This window comes from Syngnathus leptorhynchus, chromosome 3, assembly GCF_054491065.1.
Source record: "Syngnathus leptorhynchus isolate UIUO chromosome 3, UIUO_Slep, whole genome shotgun sequence".
Classification (NCBI taxonomy): Eukaryota; Metazoa; Chordata; class Actinopteri; order Syngnathiformes; family Syngnathidae; genus Syngnathus; species Syngnathus leptorhynchus.
In genome coordinates, this window is record NC_141197.1 from 7,997,830 (window position 1) to 8,021,215 (window position 23,386).

Consider the following 23,386-nt stretch of genomic DNA (forward strand, 5'->3'; position numbering starts at 1 on the left):
TGACATGAATCACGTCAGCATGCTTTGAGGGCGGGTGACAGTCTAAGTGCACACATGCACAAGCTTCTCTATGAGATTCATTGCTCCGCCTCACATCCTCGTAGACACACAGTGCTGCACACACCCGGACCCCCTGTGGTGACTTTGGCAACCCTTCGTCAGATCCAAACGTTTCTTCTCAAAGCAGAACCAAAAATCCTTCCACCGTCGTCTGTTGCTGCCTCCTCGGGGGCGCGTTTTTTTTTCCTGCCAGTTTGTTCAAGTCAGGATTAAAAAGACAAGCTGACCTACATAGGATTTATACTTGGGAAACATAAAACTCTGGAAAAAAAAAAAACTTGGTGAACTTGGGTTGCAAAAGTGTGGGGCGGACTTAACTTGAGTGAAGAGCGAGTAAAGTTTGAAGAAAATTAATGTATTAACCCCTTTACAAATAACAGGGACCCACTTTTGAGTTTGGTAAAAAAAAAAAAAGAGAGAAAAAACAACTTCTGCATTTCACTCAAAAAACACAATACTCTCCTTAACCGCATGAATGCTTTGGTTTTCATCAAAGTGCTTGGAACAGAGAATGGAGTCATGCAGGGTGAGGACCAACAAGTGGTTGAAGAGAGTCATCGCGGATGACTGACCAAAGCTTACTCTTTTATCACTTAATGAAGTGAAGACCATGAAGGAGTCAAGCAAATGCACAAGGGAGGGGCGCACTCTTAAGTCAAACAATAAATGATGTAGATATTTCTGGGCATTTTTGCTTTCTATTCAACATTTCTTACCATGTTCCCGCCAAAACAATTGAATGGAAGTATGACAAATAATTCTCTGTAGTCTATAATCGAGCATCTCTTCCTTTTTCTCACCGTAGCACTAGTAGTGATATCACACAGCAACTTTTAAAAGTCTGTAGATTTGTCTGATTTTAGAGGTTGGTGTCTATTTTTCTAATAGAATCTTTTCTCTTTCTCTTCACCCTTCCCAATCCCATGTTTGTTGTGCTTATGTTTGGTTTCACCTTTCACCCTCCATTCTTCTTTTTAACTCAATAACCTTATTTTTCTGTCTTTTTTTTTTTTTTCACCCTGCATCCCGTGTGGACTCCCGCCTGATTGTGTCATGACCGTGTCATGCATTTCTTTGTGTTTTAATTTGCTCATTTTAATTTGTACGCCTGGCTGCGGGATTACTGCTTGTTGGGCAGACCCCATAGACCCTGATGTTGACCTATACGAACTCTTCCATGCTCCATACACCCCAGTACCAGATCCCACCCCCATGATGCCACCTGTGGGTGTTCAGGCCTCCGTTTTGAGCCATGATACCATTAAAGTCACCTGGGCGGACAACTCGTTGCCTAAGAACCAAAAGATCACAGATAACCGCTACTACACAGTGCGCTGGAAGACCAACATCCCTGCCAACACCAAAATGAAGGTAAGACTCTTGTGGAGTACTATACAATATATATCAAGGAATATGATTAAACTCGAGAGAAACGAGAAAATCCAGCCATTTGGCTTTTCTGTCTTTTAAATTCAAAGGGCGGCTAAATGACTGCATTAGATTTGAACTATTATCCGAATTCAGGTGTGAACAGCCAAGCAATTTTCTAATTTGCATGACCCAAAGGGCCGGCCAATTTGTTGGACAAGTTTTCTTCAACATACCTCGCCATTGTTCTGTAAATGTAGCAATTAATCGCAACTCAGTGCCCAACTACAGAGGCAAGGGAACTGCTGTTGCTTTGGGCCCAATCATGTGTTGTAATGTAACGAGAAAGAAGTTGAGTTTTTGAACTGGTGTACCAGTACACTATCTTGTCACACCATTGTGTGTTGCACAGGCTGTAATTACGAATCATATTCGCACTGACAAGATTTTCCGCAACTTCCCGAAGAATGAGGTTAAAACAGTTTGTTTTTCATTTCTTTCTGAGATTTCTTTACTTCACATCAGAATTACAGGAGGTAGATACACAAACACAAATTAGTGCAGCAGTATGGCTAAAGTGCATTGCGGCTTAATTTATGTGTGTTTAAGGCTACATAACTTCTGAAATCTGAAGTCAAGGATAATAGTTTGTTCAACTGTTGTTCACATTATTGCTAATAATAATTCTTACAGTATTGAAATGTTTTTATTCATTACCATTTGAAATCTTAGACCAGATTTTGGCAAGAATTATGCAAGAGGTTTGAAAATATTTGGCATAGCCACACCATCTCCTTTCTGCATTTACCAAATGTCTACTTGTAATAATATACACAGCACACCGTGGTACAATTGGCCTTGCATTCACAATTTCCTGGGACATTGCGCTTTTCCATGCCTGGTGTGGAAGGTTGGCGGAGTAACTCATCCTTATTTGCTTTCTTAAACTGTCTATCAATGGGTCTCTCTCAGCCATCTTACGTTGCCACTGTTACTGACAACTTCTGTTTTCTTTTTCCTCTGAAAACATTGTGCGTTTTAAGTTAGCTAGAAATTAATAGCCTCCGTTTTATAGCACAGCACAGCTCGCTGGCATGAATTGCTGGTTGAATTTGAGTGATTTGCACACTACAACAGTGATTAAAGAGCTCTACAGGCTCATTATGTTCCTATTCAATTAACCAAATCCAATATATTAACATGTCTATTAACAAGGTCTTTTTTTATATTGGTCTAATACTTTGTATGAGGAGCTCTCATGCTGCTTATAGATTCTGCCTTCTGCCTTTCCCTGTTTCACCATCTGCTGTTGTACTGCCCCACTTGAGAACAGAACATTAATCTTAAAAATGCCATTCTAGATTATACTCTTAAAAAACTGTGAGTAGACATCCCTTGTGATATGAACTCAATTTCATAGTAAAACCTACAATAAAAGAAATGACCTTTAAATTCAATAATGGTCAAACTGGAGCAGCTGTCTCTTTGTAATAGATGTGTGCTAAATATTTCAAACCAGTTGTATGGTAAAACTGTGGCCATGAAAGGAACCACTGTCAGTAGGTGCTCTTCATGTTGAATCACACACTTGCATAGTCACATGAGTGTTTCTTGAGTTTGGAATCTACTGAAAGTCCACGCAGTCCTTCCTCGGGCACTTTGGTTGTCTTTGTTTGACACTTAGAGTACATACAGGGAGCAGCAGCCGACCTCTAGGTTCGGCAAAGCTGGATGAAGCATTTTCTTCAAGTTCAGGTCATCGGCAGAGCCCTGACTAGAGACAAGGGGAAAAAAAAAACCACTGATTTATATCTTGTGGACAATAACATCAGAAACTACAATATTAACTTAAGCAGCAATGACGGATTTCTTCTAAAATGGAATATTCATGTTGCTATTACTATTGCTGAAACTAGCAAATGCATCTGAAAGCATTTAGTTTTGAAAGAAGTAATAACATGAAAAAATAACATTGACAGACACTGAACCATTTTGTACGTAGAACATTATAAATAATTATTTTTATTACTATTATTTTACATTGAGGTCCAAGAACGATAGAACGTTTTGTCAAAAGTGAATACTAATGTGTCTTGTTGTCCTGTTCATAGGTTGCCAACACCACCAGCCTAAACCACATGGTGACAGGACTGAAGCCCAACACCTTGTACGAGTTCTCCGTTATGGTGACCAAAGGTCGACGTACGAGCACATGGAGCATGACAGCCCAGGGAACCACCTTTGAAACCAGTAGGAACGCCACAAACATGCATTAAATTGTGACAAAATGCATAAACATCTCACTGATTGTAGCAGCTAATCATTGATTAGATCACAGCCACATGCGAGTTTAAGATGATGCAATGATAAACTGATTTATTTTTTCTTTACACCCCCCACTGTTCGCTTGGGAGAATACAGACAGAGCCTTGCGGCGAGTAGTGAAAATCTGTCAATAATTGCTGTCTGCCTTACAGAGGCTTATTATTGTGTATAGCAGGGCTCACCAACCTTTTTGAAGCTGAGAGTTACTTCTTGGCTACTGATTATTGGGAAGGGTTAACAGTTTGATAAGCACTTCTGAAATAATACATTTGGTCATACTAATGTTATTAATATTTGGGCTGATGATAAAGAAATCTGCTAATCCGTTATGTGACAAAATTGATCATGTTAATGATTTTGCACAATAGTTAGAAAACTGATAAATACCACAATGCAACACTTTGATCTTCCATAGATTACATTTTAAAACTTCTACAACTGTTTTACAAAATTGTAATGCATAATGATGAGCTATATTTGGAACAGGCCTGCAGGGTACAAACAGACGGTAGCAAAGCAATACTTGAAGATTAGTTAGACGGAACGAATACTTACATTTGCCAACATTCAGCTTAACAATGTAGCATGAATGAGGTTCTTTTTTTTTTTTTACTGTGGTGAATACCCTCTTGTCAATCCCCACCTTTAGTTCCTAGCTCGTCCCCCAAAGATGTGACAGTGGTGAGCAAAGAGAACAAGCCTCGCACCATCATCATCAACTGGCAGCCTCCCTCTGAGGCCAATGGGAAGATCACAGGTAAGTCTCAAAATCGTCAGGTGGTGGTCTCATTCGGTTTTCCCCCCCACACATCTGCAAATATGAATGCAGCTGGCCTGAATTAGTCTTTTCCACCTGAAAACCAGAACTAGCATTAAAGGCATCAAAGCACATAATCGACCTCTCTCCACCCCCTTTTATAGGTTACATCATCTACTACAGCACAGATGTCAATGCGGAGGACCACGACTGGGTCGTTGAACCCGTGTTGGGAAACCGCCTGACTCACCAGATCCAGGACCTTACTCTAGACACGACATACTATTTCAAGATTGAGGCTCGAAACTCAAAGGGCATGGGCCCCACGTCTGAGGCTGTACACTTTAGGACCCCAAAGAGTGAGTTTCTCGAAAATAACATGGCAACTAAATATGAGATGCAATTAGAAGCATGAGGCTGCCGAATAAATTGTTGAGAAGTGTTATTTTGTACTTAAATGGAGGTCACAAATTGCTATATTCTTGCATAATCACACTCATTGGGTCACGTTTGAGTAAATACTATGTTCCCCCATATAGTCCGTTCCTAGAGGTCCAATAGGCAGGCTTACTCCTTGTGGTTGTGGGACTCCAAAAAAAAAGTGTTGAGTTTTAACGCCACGCGTTACATTCTGACTTTGCACTTTTTAAGATCTTACGTCGTGGATGATGTCCTTAACTGCCAAGTCCGTCTCGGTTCTTGCAACTTTGCACGTTTTATTTCGTCTCGTAATTTCACTTTATATAATTTGTAATATAACGGTTGGTTACATTGATTATGCCTTTCATTATATGCAGCTGAATAAATACTCCCCTGTAAGTACAATTGGGATTCCTGCCTAATCAAACTTGAATGTTCTCCAAAATATACAATAATAAACATATTCTTAAATTTATACCACACTCACAGTGACCATTAAAATCCAGATCTTGTGACCAACCAGTGAGTTTAATTTGTGATGTACATCCATTTTGGAGGGCTTATTTGATTTTTATTGCCCATTCCCCCACCCCCCGATTTGAGAATAATGTTGATTTTTGTCCCCCGAGTCTTTACTTACATCACCAGAGTAATGATAGATATGGTGCATATCTCACATTTTAGTTATTTAGTTGCGGTATTTGTCAGCTTTCTTTAATAGTAGTTTATTTTGTTCTTTTTGTTTTGTTTTCACTCAAATCTATTTCAAATTGCTCTGCAACTGCCTTCTCACAGACTTGATCTGTTGTTCTGTTTTCTTCTCACTTGCCACTCTGCTAACCTGTGTTTTTTTTTTTGTATGGTTTTTTTCTTCTTCTTCTTTTCTGTGCTTCTTAAGCTGAGTCCTCTGACAAAATGGCTAATGACCAAGGTAAACATCGCTCACTCTTCATCTTTGTGTGCACACTTGTGAGTCTGCTCCTCTTGCGAAGATTTCCAACTTTCCAGCTTTGGCATATAGCAAGTTTTAGATTGGAGTCTAGCCCATTGACCTACACGAGGCAGTATGATATGCCAAGACCAGAATCCATTTATCAATTCAAAGATTTTCTATAGAGCATCTTTTCCCTCATGAAGCCACTCTTTGTGTCCACTGACAGCCTCAAATCTTCCATCGAAGCCTGGGCCTCCAGGCAACCAACTTCCCCTTGATCCTGGATCAGCAGTTGGTAAGATTTTTCAACATTTTAAGCTTCAATTCAAAATAAGTACAGTACATGCAAGTACGTGTCAAATTGATTATATTTTTGTAATAGGCATATTTAGGGATGGCCAGTATTGTTGATTACTCAGAATCGGGTTAATTACGCAGAACTGACTGTTGATTGATTTGGGGGTCTGTAAAGAAGAAAAGAAAATATCGCTTTAAGCCGGTCATACCACTTCAAAGCCACCAATTGTACCATTTTCTAGGGTCACTGTAATTTTTTTTGGCCATCTTAGCTTGTATGCTATGACAAACTCCTTTGAGCAATATTATTGAAACAGGAGTTCACCACAAATACTTTAAAAAAATAACATTTGATTACCATAAACGATTAATTTCTATCCAGAACATTTAGTCGTCGTGTATGGGCAAAGCAAGGCAGTTTTATTTATTTTCCACATTTCATACACAAGACAACTCAGTGTGCTTTACTAAACCAAAACCACAACACCCTAAAAGCATTTAAAACCAGCTAAAGACATTCAAAGGCCAAGCAAAGAGAACTAAAGTAGCTCACGAAGAATTATTAAAAGAATGTACATTGACAAGCAAAGATTTGAAGGTATTTAAAACTAGTTTTCTAAAATTACTGACAGTGAAATCTACTTTAATGCTTCAAAGACCTTAAAGTTAGTTTGGAGTGGGGAAGTGGCAAAGTCTTTATCTTGGATTCAAATACTGGAACTGTCTTCACTTCTGTTGACTTTCGTGCAGCACAACAGCTTGTTTGCTTCTTGGATGGTTCTGCATTCACAGTTACCATGTTAAGTGATAAATGGTCTTTTTCAAGGCAAATCCGGTATGGGAAACGGTGAAAATCACATTCTGGTCATCGTCATCATCATCTCAGTGGGAGCGTTTACCATCATCCTGGTTGTTGTGGGGGCCTTCCTGTGCACACGGCGTACCACGTCACACCAGAAAAAGTAAGCAAAAACCATCACACATCAACAGGGTTTTTTTTTGTTTTTTTTATCTATAAACACTTAAATCTTTGAATTATGAGTTCACTACTTCTCTCGGCTGTCTGGCTCTTACCAATTGTAGTCCCCATGAGGCAACAAGAATTGGATTTACAGAAGGTCTGCTTCTTCCATCAAGGTTTCCAGTCTGTCGTAAATTTCAAACAATCATTGTAAAAAAAAAAAAAAAAAAAGATGTCAAATGAAGCTGATGTTGTGCTTGTTTATGATCATATCAGCACACGCAGACTGTTCTCTGCTGTTGTAACATCCAGGAGATCAGATTACACGGACCACAGGCAGCTTTATAGTCAGATGGCTTCCTTCAACATGAGCTCGTTTACTCCATTAACAACCTCGCCTTTACGTCACACAGGAAGCGGGCGGCCTCCAAGTCGTCCAATGGCTCGCACAAATACAAGGGCAACTCCAAAGATTTAAAACCGCCTGATCTTTGGATCCACCATGAGCGGCTGGAGCTCAAACCAATGGACAAGTCACCGGAGCCAAACCCGGTCATGACCGAAACGCCCATCCCGCGCACTTCCCAAGACATAACTCCAGCAGACAGCGGCATGGACAGCAACCCCCATCTGCAGCAGAGGCGAAATTCCTACCGTGGTCAGTCTGTGGGAAGAATAACTAGTTCAATGAATGTTATGGTCACATGATGTGACTCTGGCTTTTTGAGTTAGACAGTCATTGCTAGGTTTTAGCTTGAAATTGTGCTCCATTATTGTTTAGCATTGCAATGTAGCATTTCTTTTTTTCCCCCATACGGTATTGACTTGGGCATCTATAAGAAAACAAATATTTTGTTTTAAGTATTTGACCTACATTATACGATCACGTTGAGAAATGAAGGAATTTAAATTGTTTATTTGTAATTTTATGATTTTATTATGGCTGCACTGCATCATTTACATTTGACATTTTACAAATGCACTTTTTGTACTTTTTCAAACCCCCCCATAATGCAACGGGTTCTTTACTTTCGCATAAATATACCTCGCGGCATTATGGGGGAAAAAAAAGGCAGAACGAAAATCATGCATTGTAGCCACAATTAAACCATAAGATTAAGAATACTTCTTAAACATATTAGTATGATGTAAGCCAAAAGGTTAAAACATTTTTTTTACTTGCGCATACCTCGTGGCAGTGTAGAAAAAATGCTACATTTTTAGCATTTGGCTCCAAAAAAATTTGAACATATTTGCGAGTACGTTTGAACGGATTTGCCAGTCAACATATTTTTAGTTTATATTGGCAGCTCCACACTTCCATAAATATGTCTCATTAATGTTGCCATATGCAGCAGCCCCTCCTCCCCCATTGTTGTGTGTCTCGTTCCAACTTGTGTTCAATTAGCGCCTGCTTTACACAGTTTCTCAGTAAGTTTCTGGAGGTCTGCACTCAGTGTTCCAATTTCAATTAGTTTGATCATTTTCCTGCCTTGCCATTCATATGCATGCTTTTCATACGCGCCATGTTCACAGAATGACTGCTCCACCTTCTTGCCTCAAAAGTGTTTATCAAATGATCATTTTACAATTGGGTCAAAATGTAGGACTTTTTTAAAGCATCTGAAAAGACCCAAGGTTCAAAATGGATTGATCTCCAAAAAGGGCAGAGTAGCAGCTCTTTCTGATTGGCTGGTTTCCACCATACTTTTTAGGCCATGAATCAGAGGACAGCATGTCGACCCTTGCAGGCCGGCGGGGGATGAGGCCTAAAATGATGATGCCTTTTGATGCGCAGCCACCTCAGCGTAAGTGTGTGTGACCAGAGGTGTGTTTGATAAGTGATTGTTTACAGTTAGTAAGCTGTTTCTTTGAAAAATGCAAAAAATAGGAGCACCATGGATATCTGACATCTTGGTGTATTGCTGATGATTTTGTTGACAAAGGATAAAAGCGTGTGAATGTGTATGTGAGCGGAAGTGCATCCACATCCTTCATCATCAGCCTTCTCTCATGATAAACCTCCATGTCCATTTGAATCCACAGCTGTAATTAGCGCTCATCCCATCCATTCCCTCGATAACCATCAGCACCATTATCACATGGGCAGCCTGGCGTCGCCCACGCGCAGCTACCTCTACCATCAGGGCAGCGGGCACCCCCGGGTGCATCCCTGCAGCCCCGTCTCCCATTTAGACAGGGTGGACTCCACAGGTGAGATACTGCCCCGTGCTGGTCACTGTAGGAATTACAAAAATCATGTTGACTCAAGACATTTTATTCCAAAAAGCATGTTTCCACCTTCATATATTTCTTCAATTCCATTGTTCTCTGCCTCACCCATCTTCTACCTTCGATGTTATTCAGTGAAGTCTGCCATCAAAGTTGCAATTAAATGTGCTTAGTGTTGTAGCAGCAGCTGTTGCACAACACGACGGGACGGTTTTTAGAGTGGAGAAGATTTTTGGGCTGAGGGAAGTGATAGTAGTGAGGAACAACATATGGCTAAATTTGAGCAGCCAGATGTGCGTTTTTGTTGCCGCTGTTTCTTGGGTTTAGTTTTCTTTTGTAAAAGTTTTTAAAAAAAATAATTGAATAAGAAAACTACTTGTGATGCAGGTAATCAGTCGTTCTGTACAGGATTGCTTCTTTTAGCGGAAACTGCCATCTTGAAATGCTAATTTGCTTATTCAGTAAGATCTCATTTATTAAATGCAAGGCCCCATCCTATGAAATGATGTGATTTGTAAAAGGTATTGTCCAAAACTGGGTGGCTACAAAGTGCTCTTCTGGCTATTGTCTGATATCCTGTTTGTGGTGACTACTGCACCACTCAAAAAGTGTTAGGGACAGGTTTGGCCAAATTGGAGGATGAACCTAAAATGCAAAATAAACTACAGGTAAGCTATATTTGGCATTTCGATGCACATGTCACATTTTGCACACAATGCTGAAGCTGAACGACAAAATCCACATGGCTTTTAAGCTATGAATCCACCACTAAATTTCCAAGGAGGTGGATATCGCTATATCTTTGTGTGACTCATGCAGTCTCCCCGTATCTGATGACACTTTTAAGCTTAAGAAAAATCGCTTCCTCATTGGTCTCCTCCCCCTCCTCTTCTGTCCTTCAGAGTCGGTGAGGAATACACCTTGTTCGGAGCCTCTTCCTCCGGCTGCCTCATCCTCGCAGGCCTCCTGCCCCTCAGAGATACTGGCAGAGCCCGAGGGCAGCTACCACGGCTCCAGCACCACGGAGGAAGAGTGCTGCTACACCGGCAACCTGCCGCCCCTGCGCTCGGCCCACCCGCACGCCCACGCTCACCCTCTGAAGAGCTTTGCCGTGCCTGCCATCCCAGCTTCGGGTCACCCTACCTTCGAGTCCCCGGCGCTGCCCAGCACTCCCCTGCTGGCTCAGACTGGTGAGGAGAACCTGCTGGCATTTCATAGTGTAGGCTTGTAGGCCGGAATGAGATTCAAACCCAGAATCCCAGATGTTGGTCTTCTTCTATCTCATTCACTGATGTGGATTTTCTAGCTAACAACAAATCAGTGATCTTCACTGACGGCTGGCACAGTTTTGCATTCTGTAGTGTGTCATATCTAAAAAGCACGATGACATAAATACCTCCAGACTCATCACAATTCTAAATTGTTCCTTTTAATTAGGTTTGTGCCTGTTTGTTTTGAATTCAATTGAAGATGTATTCTTTAAATGGATAGTTATAAATTGTGTGAGTGTATCAAGGAATCTAGGGATAATGCATGGATGTGAAAATGGCTGCAAAATCACAAGTATGCAAATTTTCCCCCGGATGTGCTGTGGTCGCCATGTCGCACCGCCACTGAATATTTGACACTAAGTTACTGAACAACATGGTGCTGATAAAATTTCCGCTTGGTACCTGATTCAGGGCCTCCCACACACCCCCATGTCGTTAAAACAGCCTGCATCGGCACTCTTGGAAGGACTCGAACGCCAATGATAGTCAACGTGCCCAACGCCCCCGACGTCCCGGAGACTAGCAAGATGCTGGAGGATGTAGATAGCGTGAGTATTGCGGCCTGCACCGTAACACTGCAGATATCTCCTACTGTTCAATACTGAATTGTTTAAATGAGGCAGAAATGTAACTTTCACACTGTCCTTCCAAATCCATGTCAGGTTTTCTCGGGGCACTGGATTGTATAAGCTAGCTGCAGATGTACTTTGATTTTAACCACGGTTTCTGTTTCCTCTTTCTCTCTTCATTCTTCTTTAACTTCATTCTCACCCTCTGTTGGCTGTACTTTATGAATCCATTTACTTTTTTTTATGGCTGATGAATACAAAACCCACAATTGGAATGTTGGGTTTATTGTTTTGCTTCTTTGCTTCTGCTGGTTTATTTTGCTTTCATCTGCTGTCGCTTCAGTCCTATTGATCCATCATCCCCCAGCTCGCCTCACTCCACCCATTTGACTCCCCCCCCGCCCCCATGTCCTCTGTGAAAGGTCCCTGACTGACCCTCTCCTCCTCTCCTTTTCTCCTCCCCTCCTCTCCTCCCCTCCTCCAGGTGCTTGCCTCCCTGCCCCCCTGCCCCTCCCCCGCCCCTCGCAGTAACCCTGTTCCTCTCCCTCAGAGCTACGAACCAGATGAGCTGACTGAGGAGATGGCCCACTTGGAGGGCCTCATGAAGGACCTCAATGCCATCACCACAGCACCATGAGCTTACACGCACACACAAGCACACACATGCGCACAAACACACACACATGCACACACACACACACACACACACACACACACACACACACACACACACACACACACACACACTACACTTCATACAGATAAACCATTGGCACAGGAAAGTAAAAAATTAAAAAAACATTTGGGAGCAAGTGGCCCATGGACACACAAAATGACTTCTGTGAGACCCCGACCCCCCCCCCCCCCAACACCTTTCGTCCTACAAAGAAAAAAAAAAACTCCTAGGAACTTTTCCGGCTCACCTTTCTCAATCTCAGGAAGGAGATGGCCATGGCGCTTCATGTTTTTATGAAGAACCATTCTCGGAGACAATGAACTCGGTCAAATGATTGTGATCTTACTTCCTCAGCAAAAATACAAACATGTTTTGTTTGTTTGTTCGGTGCCACATGACGATGCACGTCTGTCAAAAGTCCAACGACATGCTAGTATTGATGTTGGTCCATGCGGTCTCTGTGTTTCTTTTGTGCGTTTTGTATATCTATTGGGCAGTTTCAGTGAAGTGAACATTGGACATCCGCCTTCTTTACAACCCAACATTATCCGACATTTAGTCATGTATGTTTGTATCCCCTTGTACCACGATTGTATTGTTTTCTACCTTATTGTATTCTTTATTTTTTACATACGTATCCTTATAAACATGTACATATGTTGTTTTTATTTTTGAAATTGCGTCATTCTTTGATTTGAAAGGAAAGTGTCACAAAGGAGTTCTAACATTTTGCAAGTTTTCTTTCCAGCGGGGTCTCCTTTCTAAAAGCCTTACCGCCGTGTCTGCAGGTTGGAAGGTTAAGTTGACTTGGACTCAGGGTGCTGTCCCCACAAGCCCCTCCCCTTCCTGGCACACTCACACTTATACTGCAGTCAAACAATCACCTACAAATAGACCAGTTGTCTTTTTTACAAAGTGAGTGTGTCGTGGCGTTTACACTCATTCCTGGTGGGCCCTTGAGTGCAACATTATGGTTCTATTACACGTGAAAGACATGTTGGCCTTTAGAATGGGACTCATCATTTTTTGGAAGAAGAAAGAAAGGCTAGTCACAAGCCTGATGTCAAGTCTACTTTCCTATCATCCTGTTACCCAAAGAAACTTATGGTCGTCATTTGCAAACTCAACTTTTGGGATGTTTCTCACATCTATCCATTATCATGAATGTCATTATTAGTGTGGGAGATTTTAATAATGGATACAAACCTTTTTTTTTTTTTTTTTTGGGGTGGGCGGGATGTTTGATCAAAAACAAAACAAAGATGGGGGGGATGTTTGATCAAAAACAAAACAAAGAGGGAAGTTAAAAGAAATAAATAAGGGCCGGACTCCATTTGGGAAATTATCTATTGAGTTGTTAACAGTTGAAACCTGTATTGCACTTTTTCACAGTTTTTGGAAAGTAAATTTCTTACATATCTTGTGTTTTGAATATCAAATGCTGTTTGTGTAGTGTAGTTGTCCTCTAGGTAAAGCAGCAGGCAGCTGGTCTTGTTTTTTTTTTTTTTTTAATTGATTTTTTTTGTTGTTGGTTTTCCTGCTCCAGAGATGCTACAAATTTGAGCAGCCGAGTGTTGATTTTGCAGCTCATGGTGAGGAATTATGTTGTTGCTTGTTCATGTACAGAGATTTCTTTGCTTTCTGTAGAAAAAAAAATCGGTGGCTTTTTAAGAAAACGTGAAAAACATGTCTGGGAGAATTTTTTTTTTTTTTTAATGTATAAGAGCTAATATGAGTACTAACAAAATAAACATTTCATGTTTTATTTCAGTGCAAATATCCAAGAAGGCCAAGCAGACAACAATGTGTGCAATTGTTGTAGCATTGGCCACCACATTAGGTACTTTTTCCAAAATCTGGACCTAAAATCACATTTTAATTTTTTTATAAAACATTCTTTGTGAAAGATTTCATAAATGTCAAGTAAACTGGCAAAATGTTCTGGACTCCTCACACAGATGTTGCATTATTCATTTTTATGAAGTAATTTACTGATATCTGTGATAAACATGTTCCAATTAAAATGTTGTCCGTTCGATCAGTTAAAGCCCCCTGGATTGAGAATGAATCAGATGCTGCATGAAACTGATTTTCTGAAAAAGTATGGGAATGTATCCAAAAAATGCAGGGAATTGGCAAGCTTACAGAGCACTGGAACAAAATCACCAAAAATGAACACACAAAACAAAATTATTATTATTATATACATAATATTTTGCAAAAACATTGGGAAAAAGTTACAAAAACACTTAAAAGGTATGAATGAATAAAATGTGGATTTCTGGAAATTGACAGTAATATTACGAAAACATTTACTATTGCAAGCTAGTTGAATAAATATTTCATGAATAAAGTGATTAGTATAAGGAAGAATGTGTTGCCTGGGTGCAGTAACCTTTATGATTCCATCGTTAAAAATACTTGGATCGTAGATAAGGATTGCAACTTTGAATTGAAAGTGATCTGAGCTCGAAAAAACGATTTTAATCTTTAAATATACTAAACCCTGTGGTATTGACAGTTTTAATGGGAGATTCTTGCAGCTCACAGCCACAGTGGCGGTCAACCGAATTTTCCATCAAATGATGTTTTCATCAAGGTGGTTTTCCACATTTATTATTATTTATTTTCATGACCAAACACTAGACCATTTGAGAAAAATCTTAAAGGGAACTGCATCAACTCTGATCTCCAGCATGCATGTAAGGTAAGATCTCTTGCTGATGACCGGTTAAAACATCTTGATCAGAAATTAATTGTAGGCTCTGTACTTTTACCGAGTTTACCGTGTCGATTTTGATATTATTGATCATGAGTTACAGAAAAAAACTTTTGGGCCTCAGGTTCAAAACTGCATCAGTAGGTTAAACCTCATGAGATATATGAAGAAGAACAGAAATCAATGTTGCTTTGTCTGATGGCACACTATCAAACATGGATCTCTCCTTTATTCCATCTTTTTGCACTCGGACTGGGAAAAAAATGCATTCCTAGAGTTCACTTTTAAAATACATATTGGTGCATATCAATGCATCACGCAAGACCAGACCAGTCAAGTGCATGGAACTATCAAATTGAGTTTTCTGGTCATGTGCCATTACAACCAGCAGAGGTCGCTCCAGCCACTTGCATCCCGCCGTCTGCCTCCGTGACGTCATCAACCCTCACAGCAAGGAAAATGGCGTCTGACTCGTCTCGTAATCCTCCTCCTTTCCCTGCAAACGACGAGCCAGAAGAGAGACTGTCTGATTTGGCAGATGGAGACAGTGACGAGGGAGAAGATATTTTTGTCAATAATGTAAGTTTGCGTGTCCTTTTTTACCTGTTGCCCAGTCATTGATAACTGGATGCAGCTATGCTTAGCTAGCTGACTTGTCTCAATCTTGACTTGTCTCATTTTTGCCATCTATAATAATATCTCTGCTATGTTGCTAATGATGATAATCGTGGTAGTCCATGTGACACTGGAAATGTAATCAAAAATCCAAACTAGGGCCGGGGCCGACTGATGTGGTAGCCTCAGATGAACTTCCCATGATACGTGTGTGCTCGAACTCTTTAACTTTGACTTTGATGGTTTCTAATGGCTTTGATTCACAGAGGGCCAACCTCATAAATATCCACGTTTCTACAGCTTCGCTTTCAGAATGTCTTTCTGCGCTTGACATAGGTGAACACTTCTGTGCAGACTAATAAATCCATGAATCGCGGAGTATATCAGCGAGGAGGCGAGCTACCCTCCGGCGATGCGAGCAGCCGCACCAGCGCCCAGTCCAACGGAGTCCACTCTGACGAGGACGACGATCTGTTTGCCGGTAAAAGCCCTCCCTATCCTTACAATTGATAAACTTTAGAAAATGAGAAGACAAAAATGGTGATTTTGGGTTTCACTAACCATGACCGCTTCAAAGCTAATCGCACTACGGTCTATTGTCTTTACCTTGCATTTCTCAGTCTACAGACAGGACTCATAATGAGCTTTGCGTAGTTAAAGAAATTGTTGTTTACGTATTTTAGCCACAACAGTTCAGAGTTATTACAATGACAAATTATTCAAAGCAAAAATAATCTGAAGAACTGCATCATAAAATCACAGAAGAGGCATCTGAAGGAAATTCATTCCACAAATTGGCTGATCTCGAAGGACTGCAAGGCTGTATCACATTTAGTTTTTGATCTCTTTTGAGGAACATTGAGACAAAAGCCATAGGCGTGACCTTGCAGGACAATAAAACACGTCATCCACAAAGTATAGAGGCGCTTGACCGATCAGCGCTATGTGGTTCAGTTAAAATTCCGACTGAATCCTACAATGATCACAGAGGCTGCAAGGATGAGATAAAGAGGGACATTTTAGAAAATTAGAGTGATGTGGCTCAATCTATGGGCTTGAGACAAAAATTGGCATTCTGAGCCAACTGAAGATCTTCTCATGAAGTTTTGTCCATGTGGATGAAGAGAAAAATCAAAAGTATTTTCACCTGTCATCACTTTTAACTTTCTGTATGTATTGCTTATTGTCTTAATTAGTTGTGGTTGGATTTGAGTGTGAAAATATGAGTATGGTAATGGTGAGATGGTGAAACAGGGCCTCGATCAGAGTATCTATCTGTCCTTGGTGTGGAGTCTTGGTATGTTGAGTAAATCCCCCTTAAAAGGCATTATTTTTCTCCGTTTCAGGATTTTCTGGTATTCTTTATTAAAGTGAATAATATCAATGAACAAAGTCTAAAAAAAAAAAAATAATAATAATAATAAAAAGGCTAATAGGGGCAAATATTTTTTTTTTCATCCAGGTAAAAACTGTCGATTGTCTTTCAAAGCATTTTAATAATGAGTTATCCAAAACTATTTTCTTGCTAAGTATTTTATTAATTTTATCTACTTTTCTTTTATTTCTTTACCTTGCTAACCCTGCAACTGCGTTAGAATGTACTTTTCATTACAGTATGTGTAGTACATTGAGTTACCTCATGTATGGAATGCGCTATTAGTCAATGATTCACACAGTGATGCTGCAGAAAATTAAAACATTTCCCTTAATTGTAAAGTGGAATTATTTACAGAATTTATAACAAGTCATCCATCTTTGTCCATCTATCTATACATACCATCGACCTAATGACAGACAGCACAAATAAAGTATATTCTGTTAGAATAGTTTTAGTTTTAATAGTTTTATAGTTGGCGTGCGTCCACTAAAATAATGTGCCTTGTAACATTGCACACTTGGCAATTTGAAAATTCCGATGTCTTTTTTAATTTGATTGTTTGTTCAGGCCAACTAAATATTAATTTCAGATGGCAGGTAATTCACGCCTCTGAAATGAAATTTTTTATTCCAAGGCAGACCGTCATATAGTTATTTAGATAATTGGACATGAATTTCCTAAGCAAAAGATAAATAGTCATATTCTAAAGGAGCGTAGCCTGCGGTGCTTAAAAAAGTGTGCATTCAATTGCTCCAGCCGATTGAATGAAAAATGCTGATGATGAACTTTACCATTGTAATTCTTGTTGAGCAATACACACTTGTCAGCACGTGAATAGAGCCTGGCGGAATGCGGGTGGATTGAAGTCATAAATTTGACAGTCTACCAAACACTTACCATCCAGTTTCCAACCGACTTGCGGTGCAGATGAATTCAAGGTGAAGTAAAATCTTCTGTTCATTCATGATCACATTCTCTGCCTAGTTCACCTGCATGGCTAATGAGTTCCAATGCAAGAGCTGTATTTGGCCTCAAGAAAAATAGTAATGCTCACTTTTTTTGGACTGTCGGACAGATATTAATTACAGTTTGTCCCACCGGGTAATGTGTAGCTGCAGGGATACTTTTATGTGCGGATCTCATTGCATTTTTATCAGCAACAACACTTTTGGAGCTGCTTCAAAGCTGATGAATTTGACATCGCACGACATAACTAGTCATCCACTTTTGTTCGGGCAAGCCTTAGCAAATCCAATTATGTGTTAGGAATAGAATATATTTTGGTAGTGTATAGAACTGCACTGTGTCATCTTCTGAAAGGTTTTTTTTATTTTCGTCTTTCAAAATTGCAGTGCAATGCAGTTGTTGCAGCACTGCAAAGTCAACCAAAGAAAATGTGTTTTGTTCAGACTGGTTTTGTCATTTATTTGTAGACGGATCGCGTTAGTTTTTCCAGGAGTAGCCAATGATGTACCCACCATGTAACAAATGCTGCAATTAAAGCAAAAACACATGAAAGGAAAGAAGGATGTGCAATGTCTGTCATTGAATAATCAACAGCACAGACACTGAACGGGTTGGTCAACCGTACTTAGCACTGTGCCAAGTGCTGTGTAAAACTACCTTAAGACGTGCACTAAATATTATGGTATTTTTTTTCGGGACGGGTTTTGTTTCGTCAGTGTTGTTCTGTTCAATGAATCAATCTCGTCTGTATTTTTGGGCAAGAGAAAAAGACTCCTTTTCTTTCCGCAGATGCCCAACTAAGCACGGACAAGTCTGGCAGCTCTGGCCATAAAGAGCTCTTCAGCTCCTCTGGCTCACGTCCAATCTCCTCGTTTTCTCCGAGTCCTGCCGACATGCCAGCCCCCTCCTTGGAACAGGTACAGCCCTGCAGGATAGCGGGAAAAATTAATTGCCAACACGCTTTCTCAGTGCCCACTCTCCAGTTATGTACTTAAATTAGCAAATGTATTTTAAGAACTGGAAACTGACAGCACATGTTTGCAGTTGGCGGAGGAAGAGGAAAAGGATAGTTTTGACGTGGATGTGGCTGTCACCAACCCCGAGAAAGTCGGTCAGTGTTTTTTTTAAGACTATTTGTATCTGCATGTGAAATAGTGACCTTTCAGCAAGTCTCAGCAAATGTTTGTTTTTCTGCATCCAATTTGCTTTGTTTCCATCCTCCCAGGTGATGGCATGAATGCATATATGGCCTACAGAGTATCTACAAGGGTTTGTAGCTTTATGAGTATGTTCACGACTTCAAGTTGTGTGTAATAAATATCTTGAACAAAGTATCTTCGTGTGGCCCTCCAGACCTCCTTGCCCATGTTTCGAAATAGGACCTTCTCTGTGAGGAGGCGCTTCAGTGACTTCCTGGGACTCTATGAGAAGCTGTCAGTCAAACAGTCACTTCATGGATGCATCATTCCACTGCCACCAGAGAAAAGTGTTGTAGGTGGGCCTTCTTTTTAATTAGATGATATTGATGTTGAAAAGCAGCTTTGTCACAATGCTAGTTTCCTTTTTTGTGCTTTATTTCCCTTAAATTAGCATCATCAATGTCACCTTTGCTTCTTTTAGTAACCTCAAACCTTCTTTCACCTATTAAACATGTCTTCCCACAATGTAAATATTTAAATCAAGGTAGCTGCCTCTTCCAGATCAATTAGCTCAGTGCAGATTATGTAAACAAAATATGAGTGGTGTGACTACTAGTTTGCCATGGACCATCAATTGAGTGAGAATTCCATTGACAGGAATGACCAAAGTGAAAGTGGGGATGGATGACCCGTCATCAGTAGAATTTGTGGAGAGACGACGAGCCGCTCTGGAGAGGCAAGATGTGCACACCTTTGAGACAGTGATTTTATCGAAGGGCATAAATAGTATGCCGTTTTAGTATTTCGTTTTCATAAGACTCTTAAGTCTTATTTCTGTGTTTTTGTTTTGCAGGTATCTGCAGAGAGTTGTGTCTCACCCTTTACTGTTGCAAGATCCCGATGTGCGAGAATTCTTGGAAAGAGAAGATGTGAGGCTTCTTTGACATGCTCTACTACTTTTGTTCTCTTAGAATGATGGACTTTGAAAGTGGAGAATCTATGTGCTTGTCTTTTCAGTTACCCAGAGCATCAAACACACAGGCGCTGAGTGGAGCCGGCTTCCTTAAAATGATCAATAAGGCGTCGGAAGCTGTCAACAAGATGACCATCAAGATGAACGAATCCGACACTGTAAGGGGATGTGGTGTGTACATGTGAATAGCTTTATTTAGAGGTGAAAGCACCTCATCACTTGAACCACAAGCTTAGAACAGTGTCCAAAAGAGATGCATTACTCATTTAGTGGATATGGTAAAGACTGCCTGAATTTCAGTATATTGTGCAAATGTCCCAAATTGAGTCACACCAGTTCCCCCCAGAAGTAACCGAGAACTATGCCATTCTAAACATCACACTGGCTATATAGTAAGAAAGATGCTTTTACATGTATCCATCCATTTTTACAACAGCTTATTCTGTTGATGGTTGTTGGGAAACGAGCCTATCCCTGCTGAATTGAGGCAATAGGCAGACTCGAGCCGGGGCTGGTCGTCGTCCACTTACAGGGCACATTGAGACTGACTCACTGTCACTGAGTGGGAACTGAACCTACATGCTGACAAATCTTCCCGTCCGGTCGATAATATGCATTCCCGGTTGGGGCATAGCTGCGCCGCTGCAATCATTAGGGCAGAAAACATTTGGGATCGGGGCGGTTGGAGTTGCTGACAAATTGCAAAAAGAAATATATATATACAGGTCAAAAAAATAATGCATCGCAGGACATTTAGTGCAGAGAGTTTTGAATTGGTATGGGCTCAGCTTGTATTCCAAAACCATGCATGTTCGGTTCATTGATGATAAATTGCAAAATTGTCCTTAGTGAGAAGCTTTCTATAGCTGCGTGTGCCCAGCAATTGGCCATGAGGGTTATTACTACCAACAGTCTTGTTTGCAATGTAGCACTTTGAGATTTGGTGTCAAATGTAAAGTGCGTTATAAATCAATGTTTAGGCTTATACACTAGCATCAATATTGAGTATAATGGGGTTGAAACTTTCTAGACTGACTTGTACTTGAACTTCTGTTTTGCATCAAGCATTTTTTCCCCCTGTTGGCAGTTGTTGAAATATGAGATTCATTTCTGACTTAGTTTTGAGACTTGTCTTCTTTTGCAGTGGTTTGAGGAGAAGTTGCAAGAGGTGGAGAACGAGGAGCAGCAGTTAAGGAAGCTCCATGCTGTGGTGGACTCGTTGGTCAATCACAGAAAGGGTGAGCGACATCTGCATGTCTTGTCAAAATTTTAAAAAAAAGGGTCAACAGTTTAAAAAAAAAAAAAAAAAAAGGTGGGGGGGTGCCCAGATGTTTCACGTCAGTCTTCTGAGAATTACACGGATGTTCTCACCCACCAACACCAGAGCTATGCGGAAACACGGCAGTATTTGCCAAAAGTATGGCCATGCTGGGGAACTCTGAAGAAAACACCGCTTTGTCCCGGGCACTTTCCCAGCTGGCAGAGGTCGAGGACAAAATGGAGCAGCTGCATCAGGAGCAGGCTTCCAGTGACTTCTTCATTTTTGCCGAAGTGCTGGCTGACTACATCCGTTTGCTGGGTGCTGTGCGGGTAAGACAACTGGGCAGTCTATGAAGACTTTGGCGTAGGCTCAGGAAGCATGTCAAAGTTACATATGTAAGCATATAAACAAAACTAAGTCATCCAGAAAGAGTGAAAATAAAGGTTTGGTTTTCCAACCTTTGTCAATGTATTGTGTACTCTGTTGTTGCTAAGAAAGATTACTTTGCCATTTTCAAACCGGTTCCTGGATATGAGGTGTTAACGTTGGCTTTCGTCAACCACTCTCTGGCTGTCCACAGGGCTGTTTTGACCGACGCATGCGGGCGTGGCAGCGATGGCAGGAGGCTCAAAGCGCACTCCAGAAGAAGAGAGAAGTGGAGGCAAAGCTCCTGTGGGCCAACAAGCCAGACAAACTGCAGCAGGCCAAGGAGGAGATCGCTGAGGTACAAGTTGTGTCTTTATGACTTGTGAATAGCATATATGCCGTATCATCACTGATTTCTTTGTGTGTTGTCGGCGTGTGCGCAGTGGGAGGCTAAAGTGACACAACACGAGAGAGATTTTGACAGAATCTGCATGACGGTGCGCAAGGAGGTTCTCAGGTTTGAGGTAAGTGTTGCTTTCATGGTCAGAAACAGCATTCTTTTTCATTAGCAAGGAATAGAAAAATCTTAATTCATCCAATTTTGTATTTGTAGAAAGAAAAAAACAAGGACTTGAAGGCCCAGATCATCAAATATTTGGAGTCGATGCTTCAGTCTCAGCAAAGGGTAATAACAGTAATCATTTATTGCACATTGTTACCACGAAATGACTGCATTTGGCTTTCATTATTTTTGTTCCATATTGTAAACCGTCTTGTCATTCTTCTCGTCCTATTTCTATTCCAGCTTATCAAGTTTTGGGAGGCTTTCCTTCCCGAAGCCAAGGCAATAGCTTAACGAAGTAGGATGGACACTTTTTACAACCCATCTGCCTTTTCTGAACATGTTACCTCTACCAAAAACTGAAGAGGACCATTTTGAGACACGAAACAGACTTCCATCTGCTCTTGTATTCTCAAATCTTGTACAGTTTAATATTGATGCGCTGCATAAACCTTTGTTTGTATTCCCTACTTTAAAATGCAATGAATGAGATTCAGGAAAGATGAGCCAGGTCATAGTATTTGTAAAGAAAACATCATTAAAAGTCTTTCACAAAGAGGGAGGGGTGAGTACACAACGTAAATGTTTACACTGAAGTGCGGACCGAGAGTAACACTGTTCCTAGTTTACATTTAAGGTCAAACGTATGACAGACATTCCAGTGTAGCCATAGATGAATTGTCAGATTATGTTTTGATGCAATTGCACTGGGTAGAAAATCATTTCTTAAATACTAAGCCACTATTGACAGGCTCAATTAAAAACCTAGCGCATTGCTACTGGCTATCACATGAGACCTATGCGAGCCTATAAATGTTACAATAACAGTTACAATTAGAGGAATGACAAGTCAGTCACAACTGTGTTAGTTAGGATTGCGATGAGGAATTCTTAGTCCAGATATATCAATCACGGTGTCTGACGTTCGTCTTTTGGAGCTGATGCTGGCGCATATGGTTAAATAACTTTTTGTTGTGTAAAGCAACATATGCAACCGAGAAGAAATCGTCCAATCACTATTGACTTATTAGTCAGAAAACATACTTTGGTCAAGACATGGTATTGATTCACTAGTTATTCAGTTGGTTTTTGCAACTTTTGTGACTTGGGTTTTTCTGCCATATTCCCATAAGAGTGTGCTTTACTTTTGTAACCACTTTGCATTAGCACATGTTTTCTTGGAAATGCTATACAGATGGTTGATTTAAAAAAATAAATAAAATGTCAGGTTGCACTTGGTGCAGTTTTTTGTATTTTTACTGAATTCATACTGTCAAACTAACAGTGGATGATGATTTAAAGTTGAGCAGCAGCATTGAGCATTGGGTTATAATCTGTATTGTCTCTTTTAGAATTTAAACGACCAATCCTTCAAGTATTTCTGAATTATCTTGCTAGGCTAGGAAAGAGAAAGAAAATTCAGAGGTAAAAACAACCTGAAGAGTATGAACAGTCTTCCAGCATATCGAGGGTCTTCCCTTGGGCTACATGATGGGTTGTGCTCATAATAGCTCTCAGAGGCAACCCTAAAAGACGC

The 23,386-nt window shown here is 40.5% G+C and overlaps 2 protein-coding genes across 8 annotated transcripts in view; both read left to right on the forward strand.

The window, feature by feature from the left end:
- Positions 1-11,941, forward strand: part of neo1a (neogenin 1a) — a 150,112-nt gene extending 138,171 nt beyond the window's left edge. For 4 of the 6 annotated variants that reach the window (XM_085907121.1, XM_085907120.1, XM_085907119.1 and 1 more), the window contains 12 exons: positions 1,199-1,431; positions 3,540-3,678; positions 4,403-4,510; positions 4,675-4,869; positions 6,091-6,159; positions 6,988-7,123; positions 7,536-7,780; positions 8,838-8,930; positions 9,169-9,336; positions 10,257-10,544; positions 11,037-11,173; positions 11,745-11,941. In XM_085907121.1, coding sequence (XP_085763247.1) covers positions 1,199-1,431; positions 3,540-3,678; positions 4,403-4,510; positions 4,675-4,869; positions 6,091-6,159; positions 6,988-7,123; positions 7,536-7,780; positions 8,838-8,930; positions 9,169-9,336; positions 10,257-10,544; positions 11,037-11,173; positions 11,745-11,831 — 1,898 coding nt within the window. In that variant the 3' untranslated portion in view covers positions 11,832-11,941. The remainder of the gene's footprint in view (positions 1-1,198; positions 1,432-3,539; positions 3,679-4,402; positions 4,511-4,674; positions 4,870-6,090; positions 6,160-6,987; positions 7,124-7,535; positions 7,781-8,837; positions 8,931-9,168; positions 9,337-10,256; positions 10,545-11,036; positions 11,174-11,744) is intronic. The other 2 variants (XM_085907122.1, XM_085907125.1) reach the window with 1 other exon arrangement.
- A 3,029-nt stretch (positions 11,942-14,970) lies between these two features.
- Positions 14,971-22,409, forward strand: LOC147059048 (sorting nexin-1-like). 2 transcript variants are annotated; one of them, XM_085907935.1, is made up of 15 exons: positions 14,971-15,168; positions 15,541-15,685; positions 18,338-18,465; positions 18,593-18,659; positions 18,774-18,817; positions 18,902-19,043; positions 19,345-19,423; positions 19,541-19,616; positions 19,705-19,818; positions 20,805-20,898; positions 21,045-21,250; positions 21,502-21,645; positions 21,731-21,811; positions 21,901-21,972; positions 22,093-22,409. In XM_085907935.1, the coding sequence occupies exons 1-15, from the start codon at positions 15,049-15,051 to the stop codon at positions 22,141-22,143; spliced, it is 1,563 nt and encodes a 520-aa protein (XP_085764061.1). In that variant the 5' UTR covers positions 14,971-15,048; the 3' UTR covers positions 22,144-22,409. The 2 variants fall into 2 exon arrangements, with proteins under 2 accessions (XP_085764061.1, XP_085764062.1); XM_085907936.1 differs by having other exon boundaries at positions 14,973-15,168; positions 15,559-15,685.
- Positions 22,410-23,386: the final 977 nt, after the last annotated feature.